Source organism: Mus caroli, unplaced genomic scaffold, assembly GCF_978045245.1.
Source record: "Mus caroli unplaced genomic scaffold, Mus_caroli_1 scaffold_13, whole genome shotgun sequence".
In the NCBI taxonomy this organism is placed as follows: Eukaryota; Metazoa; Chordata; class Mammalia; order Rodentia; family Muridae; genus Mus; species Mus caroli.
The window spans coordinates 24,464,618-24,486,081 of NW_028227268.1; the positions used below are offsets into that span (position 1 = coordinate 24,464,618).

Genomic DNA, 21,464 nt, shown 5'->3' on the forward strand with positions numbered 1-21,464 from the left:
ACGGTTAAGAGCACGGACTGCTCTTCCAAAGGTCCTGAGTTCAAATCTCAGCAACCACATGGTAGCTCACAACCATCCTAAAAGACATCTGATGCCCTTTCCTTGTGTGACTGAAGACAGCTACAGTGTACTTACATATAAAATAAATGATAAATAAATATTTAAAAAAATAAGATTATGCTAGAGTCAGAGAAATAGTTGAGAGGGAAATGTCAGGGTGCCCCTGAAGATTACCCCTAAATATATCAATACTCAGGGCCATGCTCATCACAGCCGTGGATCTGCCCATTACTTGTCTTAATGCAACCTTGTCACATAGTATTAGATTTCTTAATATGTCCTAACACCTTCGACAAATTACCGGCGATATATATTTGCAGTAGATAAAGATATTTTCTCCTCAAATTATCTCTCAGTTGAATTTTCACTATAAAGTCTTATGTGAAGATGGTCACATACCTGTAATTTCTGCACTCAGGAGGCTGAGGCAGGAGGACTGTGAATTCGAGGCCCGCCTGGGCTCCATAGCAAGACCTTACCCAGAACAAATAAGGCTAAGTGGGAAAGGCTGAGAGCGTGGTAACGACTCAAGGCTGTCCACAGTTACTTAGCTAGAGTTTTAGATTTGCTTGTTTTGTTTTAAGACAAGGTTTCCCTGTGTAGCCCTGGCTGTCCTGGAACTCACTCTGTAGACCAGGCTGGCCTCAAACTCAGAGATCTGCCTACTTCTGCCTCCTGAGTGTGCCACCACACCTGGCTGTTTTAGAATTTTAACATGGGAAGAGATAGGAAATCTTTTCCAGTCTGGGAATAAACTAGAGCTGTAGCGTTTAAATGACTCTGTGACTAAGGTAGAATTGATGTTTCTTTTTTCTCTGGATTGTATCTTTTTAGTTGTTTGTTTTTGTTTTTGTTTTTTTCCCAGACACAGTGTCTCTGAGTAGCCCTGGATGTTCTGGAATTCACTTTATAGACCAGGCTGGCCTCTAACTCACAGAGATCTGCTTGCCTCTGTCTCATGAATGCTGGGCCTAAAGACCACACCCAGCTATCACCATTAATTTAAGATGTAAGGGTCTTGGGCTGGGGCTGGTAGAGTACTTGGCTAGCACAGGTGAGGCCCTGGGTTCAATCCTGAGCACTGTAGAGATAAAGAATGGGAAGAGGTGAGTTCTATCCCTGCTGCTGTTGGCAGTCCTCCTGCCTCAGCTCTAGAACTACAGGGTAACCACAAAGTTTGTTCAGGAAGGAATTTAAGATGCAAACTTGTAGCATAAATTATACAATCTCAATTTTTGCCTCTCTCTCTTTATTTTTATTTTATATATACAGGTGTTCTGTCTTCCTGTATGTCTGTACCCCACTTGTGTGTATAGTACATGCAAAACCCAGAAAATATCAGATTTTCTGGAACTGGAGTTACAGATGACTGTGAGCCACTATCTAGGTGCTGGGAACCAAAACAGGATCCCCTGCAAAAGCAACAAGTGCTCTTAACATCTGAGTCATCTCTCCAGCCCCTCTCTAGAAGATAGGATCTCATGTAGTCAAGGCGGGCCTTGAACTCCTGACCCTTCTGTCTCTATTCCTAAGTGCTAGCATTACAGGCGTGTGCTACAGTACTCAGCTCGTTCCTTCTTCAAACAACAATTGAACAAAAAATTATAAGAAATTTATTACAAGAAATTATTCATTCATTCTTTTTTCCTTGTTTATTTTAACCTATAAAAGAAAATCAATGCAGAAAAATTATGATAGAGTCTTTAAGGGAATTATAGATACCACAGATTTGGGGTCAGATCCACTTTGTATCCTAAAATACAGTTTGTTTGTTTATTTTAACCCTAGTTGGACAAGGAAACAACAGCTTTGTTTTTTTTTTTAAAGATAAAGGAACATTTAAAATTTTTTAAAGTTTTCAAACCCTTCCATTTAGGATAATTTTTTTTCTCCTAAATTAATATAGCCATTTTGTTTCAATGCTTTATAGGTAGGCACAAAGAATAAGGACTTTACAACCAGGCGCCTCTAGTCAACTAAGGAGCTGGGAACAAATGAGAAAAGGAGGGAAGAAATGATAAATCTTAAAGAATGCAAATTACGGGAATTTGGGGGGGGGGGTTGTAGGTCAAGGGAAACCACACAACCTCAGGCTGTACAAACTGTAAATTACTGATCAGTGTTTGCCCTTGAGGTTACAAGGGAACGCCTGCTTGTGAAGCAGAAAGCAAGGAATATTTTAGCATCATGTGCAGTTGCATTTAGACCTAAGGAAAGGCTGTCCATATGAATATTTGGGCAGTCTCCACTCTGACTTCACTGTCCCAATCTTCCATATTCGGAATAGTCCCTGTCTACAGCTCAATTGCATGCAGCAGCTGCCAGTGGCTGGCATTCTTGGACTAACTCCTGATGTCCCCAGGAGTGCCCCTGCCTCACAGAATGCCTTTGTGCCAAGGGTCAGCCACATCCGGATACACTGGAAGAGATCAGTTGGGCCTCAGGATTGCTGCTGGTGGTGAGAGGCCTCTTGCTGGACCCGACACAGGAGCTGTGGGAAACCCAAAAACAATGGTCAGCTGCAAACTGCAGCAGGGGTACCCCTACTGGTCAGGAACTAGCAGGAGCTCTGAGAATCCTCCCCATTCCTCTACACAACTGGGGAAAGTGGGCATCTCCCCCACCCCTTACCCCAAGTAGGTTTCATTTGCTATTTTTTCTCAAGTGGGAGTTAATCACTAGTGAACTAATGAATGCAGACATGGCGGCAGCAGTGAATTAATGAATACAATTATGCCAGCAGATATGAAAACTGCCTTGTCCATACATAAGGATGTACTGTAGTCATTGTCAGGAGAGAATGGACAACTTGGTTTTGCATCTACCTGGAAGGAAATTAGGAAATAATAGTCTGCCCCCCCCCTCCACCCCCCAGCACACTCCCTCCCATCCTACCTAAAACCTAGTGCATTTTATTTATATTTATTTATTTACTTATTTGTAGTGAAGTTTATTTTTAAGAAATAACATTTTAAATCAATTCCCAAAGAAAGCTGGCCTTTCTTATTCTTTTCAGATTGATCCAAGAAATGCTACGTCAATGTGTATGACAAATAGATACAAAAACAAGCTCTCTTTTCATTTTTTTTTTTAATCAATACCCGAATAATGACCAGAGGCAAAACTCCACCGGTGCGTCAGCAAGCAGGATGCTCGGCCCTTCAGCTCCATCCTTCCCCTCGCAGCCCCTGCAGCGCCAGGCCACTAGAGAAGGTAAATTATATAGGACAGAACCACCAGGCCTATGATGGCAAAGAACATGAGGATGAAAATATCCAGCATGGCTCAGTACTAAGCAGGGGAGTCCCCTCGATTCCGGGGAAGTGGGAGCTGCAAGCGTGGAGGTCGGTCAGCGCGGAGAAATGGCTCCTCTTCCCTCCCGTTTCCTGTTCCCTCCCCCTCCCGGGGACCTGAAGCTAAGGGATGCTGCAACCCCATCAGCAGCTTACTCTCCACCTCCAACATTACGGCCAGCCAATCACAAAGTCCACGGTGGGTAACCAGGGAACAGCTACTTTTAGACCAGGCAAAACCGGAGAGGTTTAATTTCTTCCCAGGAAGCCAGCCCCGCCCCTTTGTGTGGAAAAAAAAACAAAAGACAAAAAACCCGCTATCTCTATTTAGATACAGTTTCTGCACTGAGTGGGCTGCTCCGGAAAGTGTGAGCGGAAGATCTCTACATTCTCCTTAGGAATGGATTTTTCTGCCTTCCTTTTTCCTTCTCCCTCTCACACATCTCTGTTAATCTATCTCAGAAGACAAATTGTTGCCAGTTTTGTGGGCCATTGCCTAGTTCAGAGAACATAGAGGAAGGTCTCATGTGGGTCTCGGGAGGCGGGGGTGGGGGTGGGGCGACCCTGGGCATGGACCTGAGTTTTCTCCACTGTGCTGGGGGTCATTTCAACCAGTCTGAAGTCTTTTATAGCCTGAGCTCAAGGGTGGTCAGGAGCTTGCGTGATAAATTTAACAACTTGTCAATAGGGGGCAGGAGTCAAAGCGAGCCTCTCACATTCCACCCGACGCTGGCTTGCCTTGTTGGTCTGGGAGATCCTCAGAGCCCCCAAGCTCATTTGTGTCACATGAGGTCTCTCCTTCCCTTCTGTGCTGCCTGTTTCCCCCATTTGTTTTCTCTGGATCTTCTGAACTTACCTCGTGTCATCATCAGAGAAGACAGCAAAAAACCCACACACACCCGCTCCTAGTGTCTAGAGATGCAAATCCAAGCATGGTTTTGTTGTTTCTTTTTGTATTATTATTAATTATTATTGTTGTTTTATTTTGTCTTGAGGTAGTCTCAATTAGCCTAGGCTGGCCCTTGACTGGATTCTCCTGCCTCGACCTCTCAACCTCCCGAGCACTGCCGTTACAGCTGGCTTTCATGTGGTTTCTTCTGAGGGGCCGGAATCTTATAAAAAACTCAGTGATAGGGCTCAAAGGGTAAGGGTGTCGTACACCAAACCTGACGACCTGAGTTCAATCCCTGGGGCCCACAGTGGAAAGACGAGGACTCCTTCCTGCTAGTTGTGTGATATCCACACATGCCCTTTCGTGTACACACACATACATAAACAATCACATTAAAAAAAAAAAACCCACACCCCACAGCGATGTATTTTGATGCTTTCTGCTTTGTGTTGTGCACCAACTGTTTCTTATTAAAAGGGAAAGGATTTCTGTAGGTCAGTTTCTAAGGTCTGGCATTCTTAGCCTCTCCCCAAATATTTCCTTTGAAGGGCCCAGGCCTAGAGATCTTAGTAACCCCTTTCTTTTTTTTTTTTTTTTTTTTTTTTTTTTTTTGGTTTTTTGAGACAGGGTTTCTCTGTGTAGCTCTGGCTGTCCTGGAACTCACTCTTTAGACCAGGCTGGCCTCGAACTCAGAAATCCGCCTGCCTCTGCCTCCCCGAGTGCGTCACCGCGCCCAGCCAGTAACCCCCTTTCTAACAGGAACTTAGTCCACTCTCAAGATGGGAGCCCTCCTGAGCAGCAGACAAGGCCACACTGGGTCACAGGCTTTTGGGCTGCTGTTGGGAACTTAGCTGCCAGCTCCTTCCGCTGCCTGGAGCACTCCCCACACTCAGCTCTCTCAGCCATGCCGATCTCCCGATTATACTTAGCCCTAGCCTCTCCCTGCTGTTCCAGAGGCCAGAGAATGCTTTCATGTGAAACCCAGGTAGGAAAGGCCCCTCTTCACAAAGCCTCTGGCCAGGTGGCTGCCGATCAGAAGTCAGGGTCCAGCGGTGCTGTATTGCTCAGCACTGATGCCTTCCCAGGAGCAAAGAGGCTGCAGCGTTTGCCATCAAGCTGGTTGGGGACGGGCCATCCCAGAGCTGGGAGATGGGAGAGGGAAGACTGCCTCCTGTTGCCTGCCAGACCACCCTGTGGAGGGTTTCTCCAGGCTCCGTGGCTCTGCGGGCTGTCCTACTTGCTATCGATTTACAATTCAAACGTGGCAGTACGCTCTGGGCAAGAAAGCCTGAGCTGAGCTCATTGGTTGGCTTGAACTCTTGTCGAGCAGCCTGCTTCCCAAGGCCAGCAGGAACTTTAATGAATGCCACCTCCCCGAGGATGCTGGTGGCTAGAAGAAAGATGCTTAACTGAAGAGGGGGGACAGTGTGAGGGACCCTCTGAACTCAGGGAATGCCAGCCTCAAGTGTGACAGTACCCCAGGGTGGGCAGAGCTGTCACTGGTGATATCACTGAAGGGCCAGGCTATGTCCTCAAGGAGAAAGCAAGTGTCAGGGTAGGAAGAGCGAGAAACTCTGGTTTCTAGAGCAATCCTGCTCTCTTTGAATGGTAGCAGGGTTCACTGTGAGGGACAGGTCAGTGCCCCCTGGCAAACGGGACACACACAGAAGTTACTTCAGAAGTCAAAAAGGAAGAAGCCTAGTCCGCAGGTAAAAATTACATTTTTATTTGACTCACCAGGTTAAAGATTCACTTTGTGGTTCAAGTCAATGTTCAAAATCATAACAGGCCAGAAAGAAATGATCCCAAGGACAAGGCCAGGAGGGAGGGGACCAAAGAAAGATGACAACCCGATATATAAAAGATGAGTGGGCGGCCTTCTCACACACATACTCTCTCTCACACACACATTCACACAGATGAAATGTTGGACAGAGGTGGACTTCACAGGGTCACTTCTGTTTCTGTTTAAATATAGGCTCTGTGGGGTGGTACTTTTTGTCTTGTGTCCAGCTATTAGGAAATAAAATGTCCCTGAAGGGACGTGATGAGGGGGAACAGGAAGCAGCCCGGGGGGGGGGGGGGGAGAATCCATGTCGCTCACCATGGGGCTTCTAGCATTACAGGATTGGTCCACAAAAGTTAAGTTCACAGTCGAGCCTTCTTTCCTGGGTTTGGATTGGCTGAAAAGACTTTTACAAAGGAAGAGACCATGGGCTTGGGGGATTCTGTGCTCTTCTAGGGGTAGATGTTTCTGGAAAAGTATGGAGTCCAGCAGGCTTGGGGCCCTCAGCACCTTAGGTAGTTCCTCTCCCCTCTGCAGGTGTGTGTAAGTCTCCCCCATTTCTGGAGCACTAGAAGAACAGCTGACTTGACGTTGGGAAGGGAGGTTCAGCTGAGAGGAACCAGGAGGCTCGCAGCACCTCCTGAACACAGGCCCTCCAAGAGCAAGCTCCCTCTGGTCCCCAGAACCACATTGTGCTTTGAGATAAAAGGAAATGGAATGGGCTGGCACCTCCCCCCCGCCCCCGCCCCATGGCTCCTGAGATGCCCCTGCAAGGCTCTTCCCCATGCTGCCCACCAGACCACACCCTGCCTTCACCTAGGCGAGGGTCAGAAGTAAAGGGATTGACCAGACAGGCAAACTCTAGCAAGCCCTCATGACAACCACATTGCTGGCCTGACCAAGGTCTTAAGGTTCAAACCTCACCTGCAGCAGGGTCTGAGTATGTAAAGGAACCTGACATCAGACTCAGGGTAAAGATGAGAATCAGGGGACCCAGGAGGAGGGACAAGAAAACCCAGAGATGAATGAAGTCGAGTGAGTACTGTCCCAGGCCCCAGAGGCATAGAAGGAACTTGAGTTTAGCACCAGCCCAGAGATGGTGCCGCCAGCTTTGGAGCCCTGGACTCTCTCCTTTGCTTCAAGGACAGGAGAGCCTCAGGTGAGAGGTACCAATCACAGTGTGGGTGACTCGGCCCTTCTGGTACCGGACTCTGTAGCCTCAGACACAAAGACAGGAAAGCACATGTCTAACCCAGAAGCCTTCTCCCACCTCCCCAGCGAGGCAGGAGGGCCTCCTGGGCTCCAGAAGACTCTGGCCATTTTCTGGCTTGGCAGAGCTCTAAGCCAGTCCAGCCTTGTTCCGGGGAAGGAAGGCCACAGGAGACTCGGAGACCTTTTCCCAGGGGAGCAGGAAGAAACAGCTCAGTCAGGCCCCAAAGGCACCATTTACTCTACCCTTCACTGCAGGCTCCCAGCCAGGGAGATAAAGAGAGCCACCCCGGGAGGGCTGGAGGAGGCAGGGAGCAAACAGGCCCGGGGAGGGAGAGCACCCTGTTCCTTCCTTTCTGCTGCTGCCCCTAGAACTAAGGCAAGAATCTGACCCAAGCTGGGATTTCTGGAGAGCTCCCTGGCCACCCTAGGTGTGTGTGTGGGCAGAATGGGCACACTCTGTTATGTGGAGGACTGCACAGAGGGGCAGGGATTCAGTTTGAAGCAGGAACTCTGTTCTCCTTTGGATGCCCCGAGGAGGCAGAGAGTCAAGGAGATGGACTTGGGGAAAGGTCAGCACGCTGTTCTTCTCTTTGGAACTGAGGCCTTAATACCCACCCCCTGGGAATGTGTGGAGCCTCACACCATATGAGGAGGACACAGCTCACCCCAGCTCTAGGAGGAAGGGAGTTGGGCCAGGGGTTCGGAGGAGCCTAAGGCAGGAAGTGAAGCTGAGAGCTAACCAACCCCCACTCTTTCTCCGAGACAGGGCCTCACTACATAGCTCTGGCTGTCCTGAAACTCACGATGTAGACCAGGCTGGCTTCAAAGTCACAGATCCGCCTGCCTCTGCCTCCCTTCGCTGGGATTAAGGGTGTCTGCCACTGCACCCAGTCTAAACTGATCTCCTTAGTGGGTCTCCTAGTTCAGCCCAGCCCTGGGAGCCTACCCTGCTCAGAACAATCCTGCCCTCCCCAGAGTGCCCAGCCTGTTCCATCCAGAGAGAAAAATCAATCAGTTGATTGGTCCAAGGGAAAACCTGCCAGAGGAAGGAGCCCATGACAGGGGCAGAACAAGGCTTGGGATGGTAAAATAAGCTGGAGGGGCGGGGATAAAGAAGCAGTTGAAGACCTTAAAAGACAGAGACACTGAAGGGTGGACGGGTCAGGCCCCAGGACAGATGTGATGCCATGGAATGCATTGAAGACAGGGTAGGGCAGCACAGGGTTCAGATGGCCTCCACGTAGTTGGCTGGCAGCATCCCCGTGTCACCGGTGCGCTCTACGGTCCCGTACATCCAGCCGTCATCGATCTGCTGCACATTGACGATGGTGTCCCCATCCTGGAAGGAGACCTCGTCCTCGTCGGCAGCGCTGTAGTCATACACTGCACGGTACCGTTTCTGGGGAGCATAGTCAATAATTAGCCTGGGCATCGGATGTAGACTCGCCCACACCAAGACCTTCTCCTGTGCCGGGCGAGGGCTCTACCAAGTCACTCCCAGGCCCCAGGTTCCTCTCTACCTCTCAGGGATCTTGGGGGAAAGTAATAATGAATCGGAAGACGCAGCCTGGTGCTGGGCTGTGTGGTAGAGTCTCTTGGACCTGTTTCCACACAGCAGCAGTAAAGTCCCATAGGCTTGACACAAATAGTGGCTTTAAAATGTGATACACAGGGACTGGAGAGATGGCTCAGCGAGTGAGAGCACTGACTGTTCTTTTAGAGGACCTGAGTTCAATTCCTGGCACTACCTGGCAGCTCATGGCTGTCTGTAATCCCAGTTCCAGGGGACCTGACACCCTCATACTGACATACATGCAGGCAAAAAAACGCTAACGCACATAAGGAAAAAATGTGATCTGCCATACTGGGCATAGGATTTTGAATCTCAGTGCTCAAGAGACTGAAATTCAAAACAAGACAAGATCCTGAGTTCAAGTCCAGCCTGAACTTGTAAATAAAAACCCTTGGATCCTTGGGTCTTGGGTTTGATCCTCAACACCACAAAGCAAAAAAAAAGAGGTATAGTCTAATCACTGTTATTTGAAGGGCTATTAGTACCAATGTTTTCTGAAACCGTTATTAGTCTGGCTTCAGTCCCAAATGGGGAACAAAAGGCTTCTAAGATGCCAAACCTATTAGGAGATGCCAGCAGATCCTGGTCTGTATACTAACTATCTTCATCTCCAGCCAAGCTGCCACCGTGGTCTACGGCTATCCTCTATACAACGCCCCATCACACCCACTCCCTCAGTCTGCCATCTTTCTATTTACCCCACATGGTGAATGCCTCCCTTTTTTTAAAAAAGGGAAAAATGTTCAAGACAAAGTCTAGCTATATAACCAGGCTAGCCTTGAATGGATGGTGATTCTCCTGCTGCACACCCCTCCACGTGCTGAGGTTACACCCATACCCAACTGCCAGGGTGACTTTCATAAATCAAAAGCCAATCATCCGTGTAGTACAGGGCAGAGGAGCGCAGTGGAGTGGAGATCACTCGTCTCAAAGGCCTTCCTTCTCCTGGGCCCACAAGTCCCCAAAGGGCTTAACCTCATCTACTTCCTCTTCCTGTCTCCAGGAACCTGAGCCTTCCCACAGGGTACTGACCCTCCAAGGATGTTCTGTTAGAGGGTCTTTGCATCAGCCGTCCCCCCTGTCCCCCATACCATAAATGTCACAGTCTGACTCTGCTGCTCTATGTCTCTTACCCTGCATGGGTCAGGTCAGGTCATTCGCCACCTTACCCTTCACGCAGCCCCTTTTGTTGCCTCCTCCCTAAAGAGAGGTCACTTCTCCCAGGCCGCTTTATCTCTCTTCTACACTGACATGAATTGCTTTGAATCCCAGTGTGGAGATCAGCCTGGCTGGCGCACGCTCTCTGGCGGAATGTATCCTGGAACCCCCCAGGCTAGAACTTCACACTCAGGGCCGCCCAGCATACTGGTGCTCATTTTCTCATCCATCGAAACTGGTGAGTCCTACTATAGGCTGGCTCAAGAGAGCAGCACGAAGCTACTTCCTGCTCACACAAAGCAGGACACAACTCAATATAATCCTTTTCTGGGGGAAGGGACATGGTACCAGGGATCAGAAGAACTCCAAGATCCTGTGCATATTAGGCGAGTACTCTACCACTGAGCTATATCCTTAGCCTTTATCGTATATGTGCGTGTGTGTGTGTGTGTGTGTGTGTGTGTGTGTGTGAGTCTGTACACAGGTGCACACGGCTGTGACCTCTTCCACCCAGAGCCCCTCTATTCCAGACAGTTACTCACCCCACCGCCACCTGGGGCACTGCGCTGTATGGAGACAGGGGCTGCTGGCTCCTTGTACCCACCATAGGACGAGGTCATCTGCTGTTGCTGGGGCTGCTGGTACACTAGAAGATGGAAGAGACACTTCAGAAAGTGTCTTGCCAAACTCATTCCCTCACCCCTCTATGAGGTCAAAGGTATGAATTTCCAGCCCCACCTTGGGCCTTGCTCAGCACTGGTGTCTCCCCCCCCCCCCAAAGCAAAGGCTTGTGGCTAGGCATGCACATTCATTAGTGTCTCGGGCTTCATGCCAAGGCTGTATGCTCCTCACACATAAATCCAGATCTTTCCAGATCTCCTGCTCGCTCACCTTAGCCGGGGATGGGGATGAAGTTTTGGGGAGCAGCCCCACATGTGTAGACGCCTGTGTATGTAGCCAGTTTCTTACCACGCCACTTTTCTGACCTCAGGCCCCCTCCACCCATCCCCGGCTCCCTCGCTGGCACTCACCGGGGGCACTGGTCGGGATATGGTGAGGCTGCGGCTGCTGCTGCTCTGTGGGCCTCCGGTAGCTGCTGCTGTCCTGGGCTTCTCGGCGCTCTGGTTCCACCCCTTCACCTCCACTGGGCCCCATGCGGCTCTTCTCAAACTCCTCATGGTATTTGATCTGTGGGCAGAAGGAATGGGTGGGTGAAGGGTTCCGTTTTAGCCAACCAGTTCTCTCCTGTTGCCACTCAAGCTGGGTGTGGTGGTTAAGTGACCACCGTCCTAGCTACTGAGGCAGCGGGGAGAGCGAGGCCAGTCTGAGCAACATAGCGAGACTGTGTTGTGTGTGTCTAAGTGACTTGACCATGACAAACTCAGCTAAACTTTTTTTTTTTGGTGAGAACGTCTCACTATGTAGACCAGGTTGCCCTTCAACTCAGACATTCACCTCCTTAATGCTATGTGCTATTGCACAGTACAAGGAGATACCAGCTATAAGAAATCCATGCAAGGACTGGTTGGTCACAAAGCCCCATATTCTGCACAAAATCAGGCATGGTATATAAAACATCACCACTTCAGAGGCCGAGACAGGCAGATCTGAGTCTAAGGCCATCCTGGTCTACTTAGCAAGTTCTAGGCCATCTAGGGCTACACAGTGAGATCCTATCTCAAAACAAAAAATGCAAAATGGCTTGGCTACACGAGACCCTATCTCTAAGGAAAGAAAGAGAGAAGACGAGGAGGGAGAAAGAAGAGAGAGCTTGCTTCCGGTGGCAGGACCTGACCCTTTCTCGCTCCCCCTCCAGTCAACACTAACCACCATAGCCGCTCCTATTTACGGCCCTTCCCATGAGCCAGGCCCTCGGCTGCAGGCTTAGTGTCACAGGCTGCTGCTCATTTTATATGGTCAGCACATGACACAATGACTGTGCCAGTCCCTGGATTGCCGAAAGACAGGCCAAATACTCCCCTGGGTGACTTCAGCGCAATCCCCACAAAGCACAAAGTACTTTAGAATAAGGATACAGAACTGTCACTGCACAAATGCGGACCGCATAGTGTAAAATGCACACTAAGTGATGGACAAAACATGAGGCAGAGAAGCGGCAGGCAGAGTCTCGGTGTCCTTCCTGCACCCCCAGGGGGCACATCCTCCCCACCTGAAGAACCTCCGTGAGGTCCACTCCCTGTTCCCCCAGAGGAGGAAGATCAACCAAGGGGAAAGAAAGAAGGCCCAGGGTTTGGGTAGAAGGAATGAGACACAGAGACAACAGCAGGGTGACTGTCCCATTCTCAGGAGGCTTCAGCAGCTGCCTGAGACGTTGCTTCTTGCTTGTTTACCAGGACTCTGTCCTGCCCTCTCCTTAACCCTGGAGAACGGCAGGCAGCGGAAGGGATGAGTAAGGGAGTTGGGCGAACTCACTCATGTTCTTAACAACAGAAAAGGAAGGAGCCAAGCCCAGAGCTCTGGAGACCTAAGAGTCCTCGTGAGGGCTTAGGTTATCCCCTTCCCAGGCTTTCCCTGCTGTTTCCTCTCACCCTTGGCACTCTCTGCACAGGGCTGCGGCCAACTGGGAGTACCTGGGTCACTACCGCTGGCTAAATAATGGTTATTGCTGTAGTCTGGGCTGGCGGACAGGGAGGGCAGCAGCCAGTGCAACAACAGAGTGTGGGTAGAGTCAGACTTCTCTCTCCCTTTCTCTGTCCTATCCTTCATGACCAAGCAGGGACACACATCCAAATGGTGAAACAGCTTGGAACAAGGCAGCTGGACTAACACTTCACAGGGGTGAACCCCTCACACCGCCTAGGAGGACACGCAGGTGTGAGGTACGCACAGATGCAGGGGACCTCTCTAGCTCCTTAGGGACCCTGCTCCATGGCCAATAGGAAGTAGTGGAAAGGCTCACAAGACAACTGCTCTTCCAAGGATTTGTGACTACAACCTTCTCATATTAAAAAAAAAAATTGTTTTTAGTTTCTAATTACTACCTATTACCCTGTGCCCCTGAGGACGCCCATCAGTTCTGAGGGTAGGTATGTGGACATGAGTATTTCCAGGTTAGCTCCACCCACCTCACTTCTTAGAAGTCCCTGTGTGCAGCCAAGAAGGGTGGCATATGCTTATGAACCCTAGCACTCGGGAGGCAGACAAAGGATGCCACGAACTTTCAAGGCCAGCCTGGTCTAGATGGTGAGCTTTGGGCCTGACAGGGCTACATAGCAAGGCCCCGTCTAACAAAGTCAGAGTCTTGAGGGAAGATGCGTATAAAACGAGACCCCAAAGACTCAGGCATCTTGAACAGTGGAAGACAATCTCATCCTCCCTTGACCCACAGACGCCACTCACCACCGTCAGTGTACTCGCCACTATCAGTGTTAACAACCTTAACATCTGCACAGCATGTAACACCAAGGCCATAAACACATTCCACACATTATCTCCCCTGAACTATAAGGAAGGAGGGGGCTGGCAAGATGACGACTCAGAAAGTAAGGGAACTCGCCTGATGACTTGAGCCTGATTCCCAGAACAAACACAGGAGAAAGCTGACTTGCAAGTTATCCTCTGACCTAACACACGCACTAAATAAGTGATCATTCAAGCCGGATGCGCGCTTTCATTTCAAGCAAGAGGAAGTAGGACCTGGAGAGCTCTATGCGGGACCTTTCACTGGAACAGTTCTCAGAGTCCCACCCAGACAAGCCTTAGGCTAAGTGTGAGGCAGCACCCACACACCCCTCCCTGTTCTCTCAACTCTGTCCAAACATCTAGAGTACCTCAAGCCCCCTAAAAATGGGGGATGATCACCGGACCACCCTACCCTGGGGAGGACCCAGAAGCATGGGGTATAGTGGCTGAAACATGAGGCCCTGTTCAGGCTGCCCACTGCCCTCCACTTCCCCCTCAGCAAGAAGGGGAAGCAGGGTGATTTCTCCTGGCCCACCTAGCAGCTTCCTAAGCAAACAGGGAGGGTGTTTCTTTACCCTCCCGAGGGTCCTGACAGTCAGGACTCGGCTCTGCTCACGAGCCAGCACGTGGGTGCTGGGAACTGAACCTGGTTCTCTGCAAAAGCAAGAAGTGTTCTCCCATGCTGAGTCAGTTCTCCAGTCCCCAAATGCTGGACCTCCACAGAATGGAGCCAACCTTTCCTGTACCATCAAGTCTCTGTGCACAAGGTTTCAGAGACCGGGACTGAAGGACCCCTGACGGGCGGGCAGGCCTTCTGTGTGACTAGGCCGGATGCCCCTGAGGCTGGCTGTCGGGCAGGCCTTCTGTGTGACTGGGTCGGGTGCCCTTGAGGCCCGCTGTCTTAGTTTCTGCTTTCTGACTCCCTGCTTCCTGTCTGTGGTTGACAAAAAGCCTGACCAGGCCACACACATCCCTCCCCACATGATGCTGCGTCACAGCTTAAATGGAATGATCAGCTCACTCTCACGAGCCAGCCCACTTGAGGAGGGGGAGAGGGCTGAGGGGTGAACCCCTGCTTTGTGGCCTTATATAGCACCCCTTTTTCTCACCCAGCCCAATAACATGTCACTGTTGTCCCCATTTTATAGACGGGAAAACCAAGGCTGAAGAAGGGCTGGGTTAATGGCTCGGCAGTTACGAGTGCTCACTGCTCATAACTGAATCTACTGTTAGTACTTAAGAGCTTTAGTTCTCCACTAACACACAGCCTGGCTTCCTATTAGAGATTCATGGTTTGTTTTTGGTTTTGTTTTGTTTTGAGACAGAGTTTCTTTTCTCTGTGTAGCCCAGGCTGTCCAGAGAACTCCCTCTGTAGTCCAGGCTGGCTTGGAACTCAGAGATTCACCTGCCTCTGTCTCCTGAGTGCTGGGATTAAAGGCAACTGGTGAGAGACTCGTATTTTTAGAACACACATAAGCTGGGCATGTAACCCCAGCACTCAAGCAGGAAGGACCAGTTTGACGCCAAACTTGGCTCATGTGGCATGTGAGATGGCTCGGCAATTACGAGTGCCCACTGCTCATGCTGAGGTCCTAGGCTCAGTTCTCACTGTCCACAGACAATCCACAGTTGCCTGTAAACTACAGGTCTAGAGATTTCCATGGTCCATTCCAGCCTCTTAGAGGAGCAGACACACAGCGTGGTACACAGGTACACAGGCAAGCAAGCATTCCCTAACGACAGATCTTGAAAGATGGAAATAGCTATGGACAAACGTGGCCTTTCAAAATCAAACTTGAGAATTAGGACCACGGAGAAGGCTCAGTGGGTAAGAACATATGCTGCTCTCTCTTCCAGGGGACCCCAGTTTGGTCCCTATAGCCTCCATTCCTGTGAGGTGGCTTCACAACCTCCTGTAAGTCCAGTTCTAAGGAATCCACACCTTCATCCAGCCTGAGAGAGAGCACCCCACACAAGTGGCCTAGAAACACATGCATATAAATAAAAACAAAGCAAACCTGTATAACTGAGAAGTCTAAAGGATCATCTAATGAGCCTGCCTCCTGACCATTTAACTCTGGGGAGGAAATGAAAATGTACAATTACTTACCTCTCTCCCTCCCTCCCTCTCTCTCTTTCTCTTCTGTCTGTCTGTACACCTGTCTGTTTGTCCATCCATTCAAGGTCTCAATGTGTCATCTAGGTGACCTTGAATTCTCAGCATCTTTCCTGCCTCAGCCTACAGGGCACTAAATTACAGGTAATTCCCACAATACCTACCCCCGCAACTAACTACTATTTATTGATCAGGCCCAGACACTGAAGACTAAAACTAATTTACTGCATAGAATGTGGATTATTTTTAGCTAACAGGAAAGCAAAGGATTCTCACCTGGAGCAAAGGTGCCTGCAGATTTTATGGTTTTACCGTCCTGTGGGTCATTAGCCAGTGTGGAGCCAGCAAGGCTTGGCCCCTTTCTCTGGCCCAGAGGAGTCTCTAGCTACTGATAAACCTGGGACAAGGGGCTAAGAGGGTCCCAGAACTAAGGCTCTACAAACCCCTTAGAGCTGGGATAGGAATCGAACATCCTTCCCTTTCCCCTCCCTCCCTCCTTCCCTCCCTCCTCCCTCCCTCTTTCTTTCTTTCCCTCTCTCTCTCTTTCTTTTTCTTTAAGGGACTCTGAAGATTAACCCTGAGACCCCATGCCTGTGAGGCAAATGCTCCACCACCCTGAGACACACCTGGTCCTTGATTTGCAAAGTGAGAGAAGAGCTGTGTACTGCTGCCTGGTTCACAAGGGGGTGCACAAAAATTGAGACTGCATGTGTAGACATGTATACTGGAAGGAAGGCTCACACCAAGGGTGCCAGCTAACGCGTTTCTTATCCACGAAAGCCCTCAGCGCTCTGGAGCAAACACCAAGACTGCAAATGGAAGGCTCTTACGCCCATAGCACAGGGCCAGAGCAAGCCTCCAATGAAGACAGAGTTATAACAAATATGTAATTCCCCCTCTTCCCTCTCACCTAGTGATGAGCCTCATGGCCTCCATGCATGCTGAATCCACATTCTGTCACTGGGCTGTACCCCAGGCTCATGCAAGAGTGTAGAGCAGATAACCCTGCAGATAACCCTGCAGATAACCCTGCCTTGAACACTCCTGACGACACATCACTAATGAAGCACTCGGCACTTCCCGAGCATCCCACCATCTGTGGGACGGAAGGTGGGAGCCCAGCGTGCCCAGAACAAGGCCACGTGTCTCTCTCTCACTCTCTTGCCTTACACAGGACTGAGGTAGACTTCACATCCCCAAGCAAACATGACCACTCCAGGAAAATAGGCACTTAGTTTTCAACTGCTCTGGCCAGTGAAAGTCCTTTGTCTGAAGTGATTTCTCCAGAGAAGCCAGTCCCCATCTCTAGAAGACAAAGTCTGACCTTCAGAATTGACCACTAGTCATTAGGTGCTAAACTGGGAAGGGATGAGCCACGCACAAGGATGCTATTTTGGAACCAAAAATACAGTGTGGCTCTGAACAGCACCTTTCTCAGAGAGGGATGCTGGAGGTTGGCCAAACTAAGCCACAGTTCTGCCTGTGGTTTAAAGTTCCCTCAGGGTTCTGGGACATCGTCATGCCCGGTGTCCTCGGAATTAGGGGTTGGTAAAACTGTATGAGTTTAAGCGATAAGTTTCAGTCGGTACCACAGTAAGCCCCGAGGCGAGCTCATGATGCTGAATGTTAGGCTCCGGTCCAGGGGTGCCAATCTGGAATGCTGGGAAACAGAGGCCTGAGTTTTCATTCAGTGCCCAGATGACAGAAGGGGATCCTTTGTGTATGGAGAAAACTGAACCCATGGGTCCTTGTGGATGCTAAGCCCTCTTCCTTGGAGCTCTGCAGCCCAGCTGACTGTGCGGGACTCTGACAGAGACAGACCCTGGTCACACTCCCTAAAACCAGGAGAAAGACTTCCGGCTTTGCCACCTGCCAGCTCAGGCTCCGGCTGCTCTGGAAGCCCAAGTCAGATCCAAAGCACCTCCCCCAGCCTCAAACCAGGGCAATCAGCTAATTGCCTCTCTGAAGAGGCTGATAAGATGCTATCGGCAGTGTAGATACCCTGGCTACAGTAGGTTTTTGTTACCAGAACTCCTCAGGCATTTAATGTGCCAATGTTGAGTAACAGGATGCAGGAAGGGAGGTGAAAGAGACTGGGTGTCAGGACACTCCGGAAACCTTCCAAGAAAGTAAAGGCAGAGATGACTAGGGCTGCTTCTCTCCTCCAAACTAACCCGGTAAGTCAATGAATGAAATGTCCCAAAGGTTGACTGGAAGCGTCTCAAGACACAAAGCCACATGATTCCACCTTTGTGAGCCATCCATCCCAGTTTCCCAATCACCCAAGACCACACCACTTCCCCTCTTTCGATCTGAGGCACTCCGGGCACACCCTTTTACCCTTTGTGTGGTCTGAGCCAGAAAGGAAACTCCAGGGTGTGAGCCAGGCCCAGACTGGAAGAGGGCAAACTGCAGCAGGCTTTCCTGGGGGGCCAAGAAGGGTTTGCAGCCTTCTGAGGCAGGCCCTTCAGCTCAGGAGAAGTCGTGTCATCGGAGTGTTCATTTTAAACTTCAGCTCAACAACTGGGTTGCAAAGCCCACTTGGTTAGACTGCCCCCAGCATTTTTAATGAAACAAGAGTAGAAAATACGCCGGGCGGTGGTGGCGCACGCCTTTAATCCCAGCACTTGGGAGGCAGAGGCAGGCGGATTTCTGAGTTCGAGGCCAGCCTGGACAGCCAGGGCTATACAGAGAAACCCTGTCTCGAAAAACCGAAAAACCAAAAAAAAAAAAAAAAAAAAAAAAGTAGAAAATACTGAATGAACTTTCCAAGTCCCCCCTCCACCCCCACCCCAAAAAAGCAGTCACTTATGCTTCCTCTTTGTAGTGCGAGGGAGGGGACTCTGGGCCCTGTGCACGCTCTATCACTAAACTTCAGCCCTCCCTCCTTTGAGAAGTGTTCTTTGTTTCGTGTGCATGTGAAAGAGGGTGTATGTGTGCGCGCATGCGTGTGTTTTATTATAAAGCTCAGGATGGCGTCAACCTCTATCTTGATCGTGCCTCAGCCTCAAGTGGCTTTGAATCCATGACTCTCCTGCCTCAGCCTCCCAAATGTTGGGAGTTACAGGTATGTGCCACTAAACAAGACAGAGGGCAGAATCAGAGAGTTAACCACCCTGCAAGAGGGTGCTTCTGTGCCTGATGTTTATGGGAGCCACCTGACCCTCCACGCTAGCTCATGGGGGAGGGGGGGGGCGCGGCACAGACCAGTGAGCTATGATATGAGACTTGTCCAGCGACAGAATGGGGAGAGATGATCCTGGAGGGTGTGTGCAAGGCGAGCCACCTGAATCTGGATCCTGTCTTCCCCATCCCCAGTCCCTCAGCCCAGAATGACACAGGCAAACTGGTAGACCCTTTCCTGTGACAGACATGAGGGTATCGTATCGGCCTGCCTCATCCTTCATTTATAAGGAGTCTGTTGCCGCTGACCGGGCATGTTCTATAACTCGGCGTTCAGGCTTGTGCCCATGTTCTGTGACATCACGCCCAGCAGCACCTACCCACATACTCCCAACCCGGCCCCTGCAAACCCAGAGCCATACAAGCTGCTGGTCTGCGGCTATGTAAAGGAGGAACTGAGCTAACCCCAGCTGCTCTACAGAACCATATAGAGACTGTCACTCTGTCACCCACTCTCCACGCCTATGTCTAACAACCAGACACCAATGACCAGTCCCTGACTGGGCCTGAAAGGGCCTGGAGGGGGTGTAGGGCCTGTGGGCAAAGCCAGCTGGGTTTTCACACAGGAAGGAAGAGCAAACTGAGGTGGGAGGTGGTTGAGGGAGGGCGGAAATGACTGCTGTGTTAGCACCCAGAGGCAGACAGGAGGCTCAACCCCCAACCCCAGCTTTGACCCTGGTGCTAAAAACAAGCATCTAATCTCATCTAATCTACACTCCGACCCCATCCCCACCATGACCAGGGAACGGGGTCTGCTTCAGAGAATGGGAGGTGACTTAGACACTCTGTATGTGTTTGTGTGTGTGTCTGTCTGCCTCTAAAAGAGCAGTCTCTTTAAGGAGGAAATGCCATTTGGGCAGAGTGCCCACCAAAGAGGGAGAACAAAGAAAAGGCTCTCGGGTACCTCAACCTCCCTCCCCCTTGCCTCTGATCTGACCACTGCCGCGTGGGCCTTTGCTGAGGTTGTCAGGGAGAGGATGAGAAGGGAGGGCAGAGGGTAGCCTGGGCATCAGGGCAGGGTCTCACATTGCTGATCTGGTCCTGGGTCTTCTTGATTCTCTGCAGCTCAGGCGTGTCTGCCACCACGCTGAAACCTTTGCCCTTATTCTTCTCAAACTCCTCCTTGTAGCGCACCTGGAGGCCAAGAGGAAAAGGAGAGCCTGGGTTCAGGTGGACATGAAGATGAACTTGCCCGGCCTGAGGCCTCTGGTCAGAAACAAGCCCCCCATACACCCACACATACACACAATGCAGAAGCCTAAGACAGGTGTCAGAGCAATAACAGCCCCATTAAGACATATCCAGAGGGCTCTAAAGGGAGGCCACACATTGAATGCCCATAAAGAAGCAATATCTTATGGGGGGAAAGATGGCTCAATGGTTACGAATACTAGCTGCTCTTCCAGAGGACCTGCAATAATTACGTAGAACACAAAAGAAAGGAAACAAAGATGGAGTCACTTTGGCTCAAAATCCTGACATCTGAATACACCAAAAGAGATCATTAGCTGGGCATGGTGGTGCGAGCAGTGGCAGTGAACATGGACGTGATGGCTTGCTGTGCACCGACTGGGTTTGCATAGGACTTGCAATATGCTCGTGCCAACTCTACCCACTCACTTGTCTGGGAGTGAACTGTCTCTAGATAGCTGCGGCATTGGCTTGGAGCTAGACTGTTAGTTTCGTTTGCGTTTCTTTCCTTCTTCCTAAAGTGGGGCATATGAATAAACTGGACATTCAAAACAGACACCAGACTGCCCACCTCTCTGTGACATGTAACGCAGGTCCAATCCCTAGTACCATGGGGCAACTCAGTCATCTGTCACTCCAGCTCTAGGAGGTCTGAGGCCCTCTTAGAGTCTCTGAGGGAGCCAAAAGAAAGTTTTGAGTAAAAAGGTCATTTCTGGGCTGGAGAGATGGGCCAGCTTGGTTAAGAGCACTGACTGCTCTTCCAGAGGTCCTGAGTTCAATTCCCAGCAACCACACTGTGACTCACAACCACCTGTAATGAGATCTGATGCCCTCTTTTGGTGTGTCTGAGAACAGCTACAGTGTACTCACATACATAAAATAAATACATAAGAAAATAAATAAGCTGGGCAATGGTGGCGCACTCCTTTAATCCCAACACTTGGGAGGCAAAGGCAGGAGGATTTCTGAGTTCAAGGCCAGCCTGGTCTACAGAGTGAATTCCAGTATAGCCAGGGCTACACAGGAAAACCCTGTCTCAAAAAACCATACATACATACATACATACATACATAAATAAATAAATAAATAATAAATAGTTTGGAGGGGGAAGTCACTTTTTTTAAAAAGGTCATTTCTACTGCCTGAGATCACATGGCTTAGCAGCACATGTCCGGAGGCGTAGGGATGCTGGGCTCCTAGCCCTAACACTCCTCCTGCCTACAACTATAAAAAAAGCCCTTGCCAAATCTGAGTGCCAGCAGCCTGCATCCCAGCCAGGAGATGGCCTGACCCACCAAGAGTGTGGGGGAATTTCAAAGCAAATAGCTGAGCTAAGGCTGTGTGCGCGTGCGCCAAAGGACAGAGCCACTGCCCAGGAGAGTCATGAGTCCATCAGTGAGCCTCTGACAAGCCAGAATAGCTCCCTGAAGCCCGCCAAGCCGGCCTCTGAGAGGGAGTTCTGCATGCAAAGAACCTCGGAAGAGAGGTCCGAGCTCGGAGGAGAGCCCCACCGTGCACTGCTGCCCCGCTCTCCTGAGAACTGTATGAAAAACACACTACAGAGAGGATTTCTCCAA

At 50.2% G+C, this 21,464-nt stretch overlaps 1 protein-coding gene and 1 long non-coding RNA gene across 2 annotated transcripts in view; both read right to left on the minus strand.

Moving 5' to 3' along the window:
* Window positions 1–119: 119 nt before the first annotated feature.
* Window positions 120–3,550, minus strand: LOC147001404 (uncharacterized). The gene is made up of 2 exons (XR_015044962.1): window positions 3,162–3,550; window positions 120–2,551 (listed from the first exon to the last, which is right to left on the minus strand). It is a non-coding gene; the product is annotated as an uncharacterized LOC147001404 (long non-coding RNA).
* Window positions 3,551–5,947: 2,397 nt separating this feature from the next.
* Lasp1 (LIM and SH3 protein 1) overlaps window positions 5,948–21,464 on the minus strand; it is a 39,687-nt gene continuing 24,170 nt past the window's right edge. Inside the window, exons 4-7 of the mRNA XM_021176223.2 lie at window positions 19,723–19,830; window positions 11,006–11,162; window positions 10,517–10,620; window positions 5,948–8,642 (exon numbers count right to left, since the gene is read on the minus strand). Coding sequence (XP_021031882.2) covers window positions 8,469–8,642; window positions 10,517–10,620; window positions 11,006–11,162; window positions 19,723–19,830 — 543 coding nt within the window. The 3' untranslated portion in view covers window positions 5,948–8,468. The remainder of the gene's footprint in view (window positions 8,643–10,516; window positions 10,621–11,005; window positions 11,163–19,722; window positions 19,831–21,464) is intronic.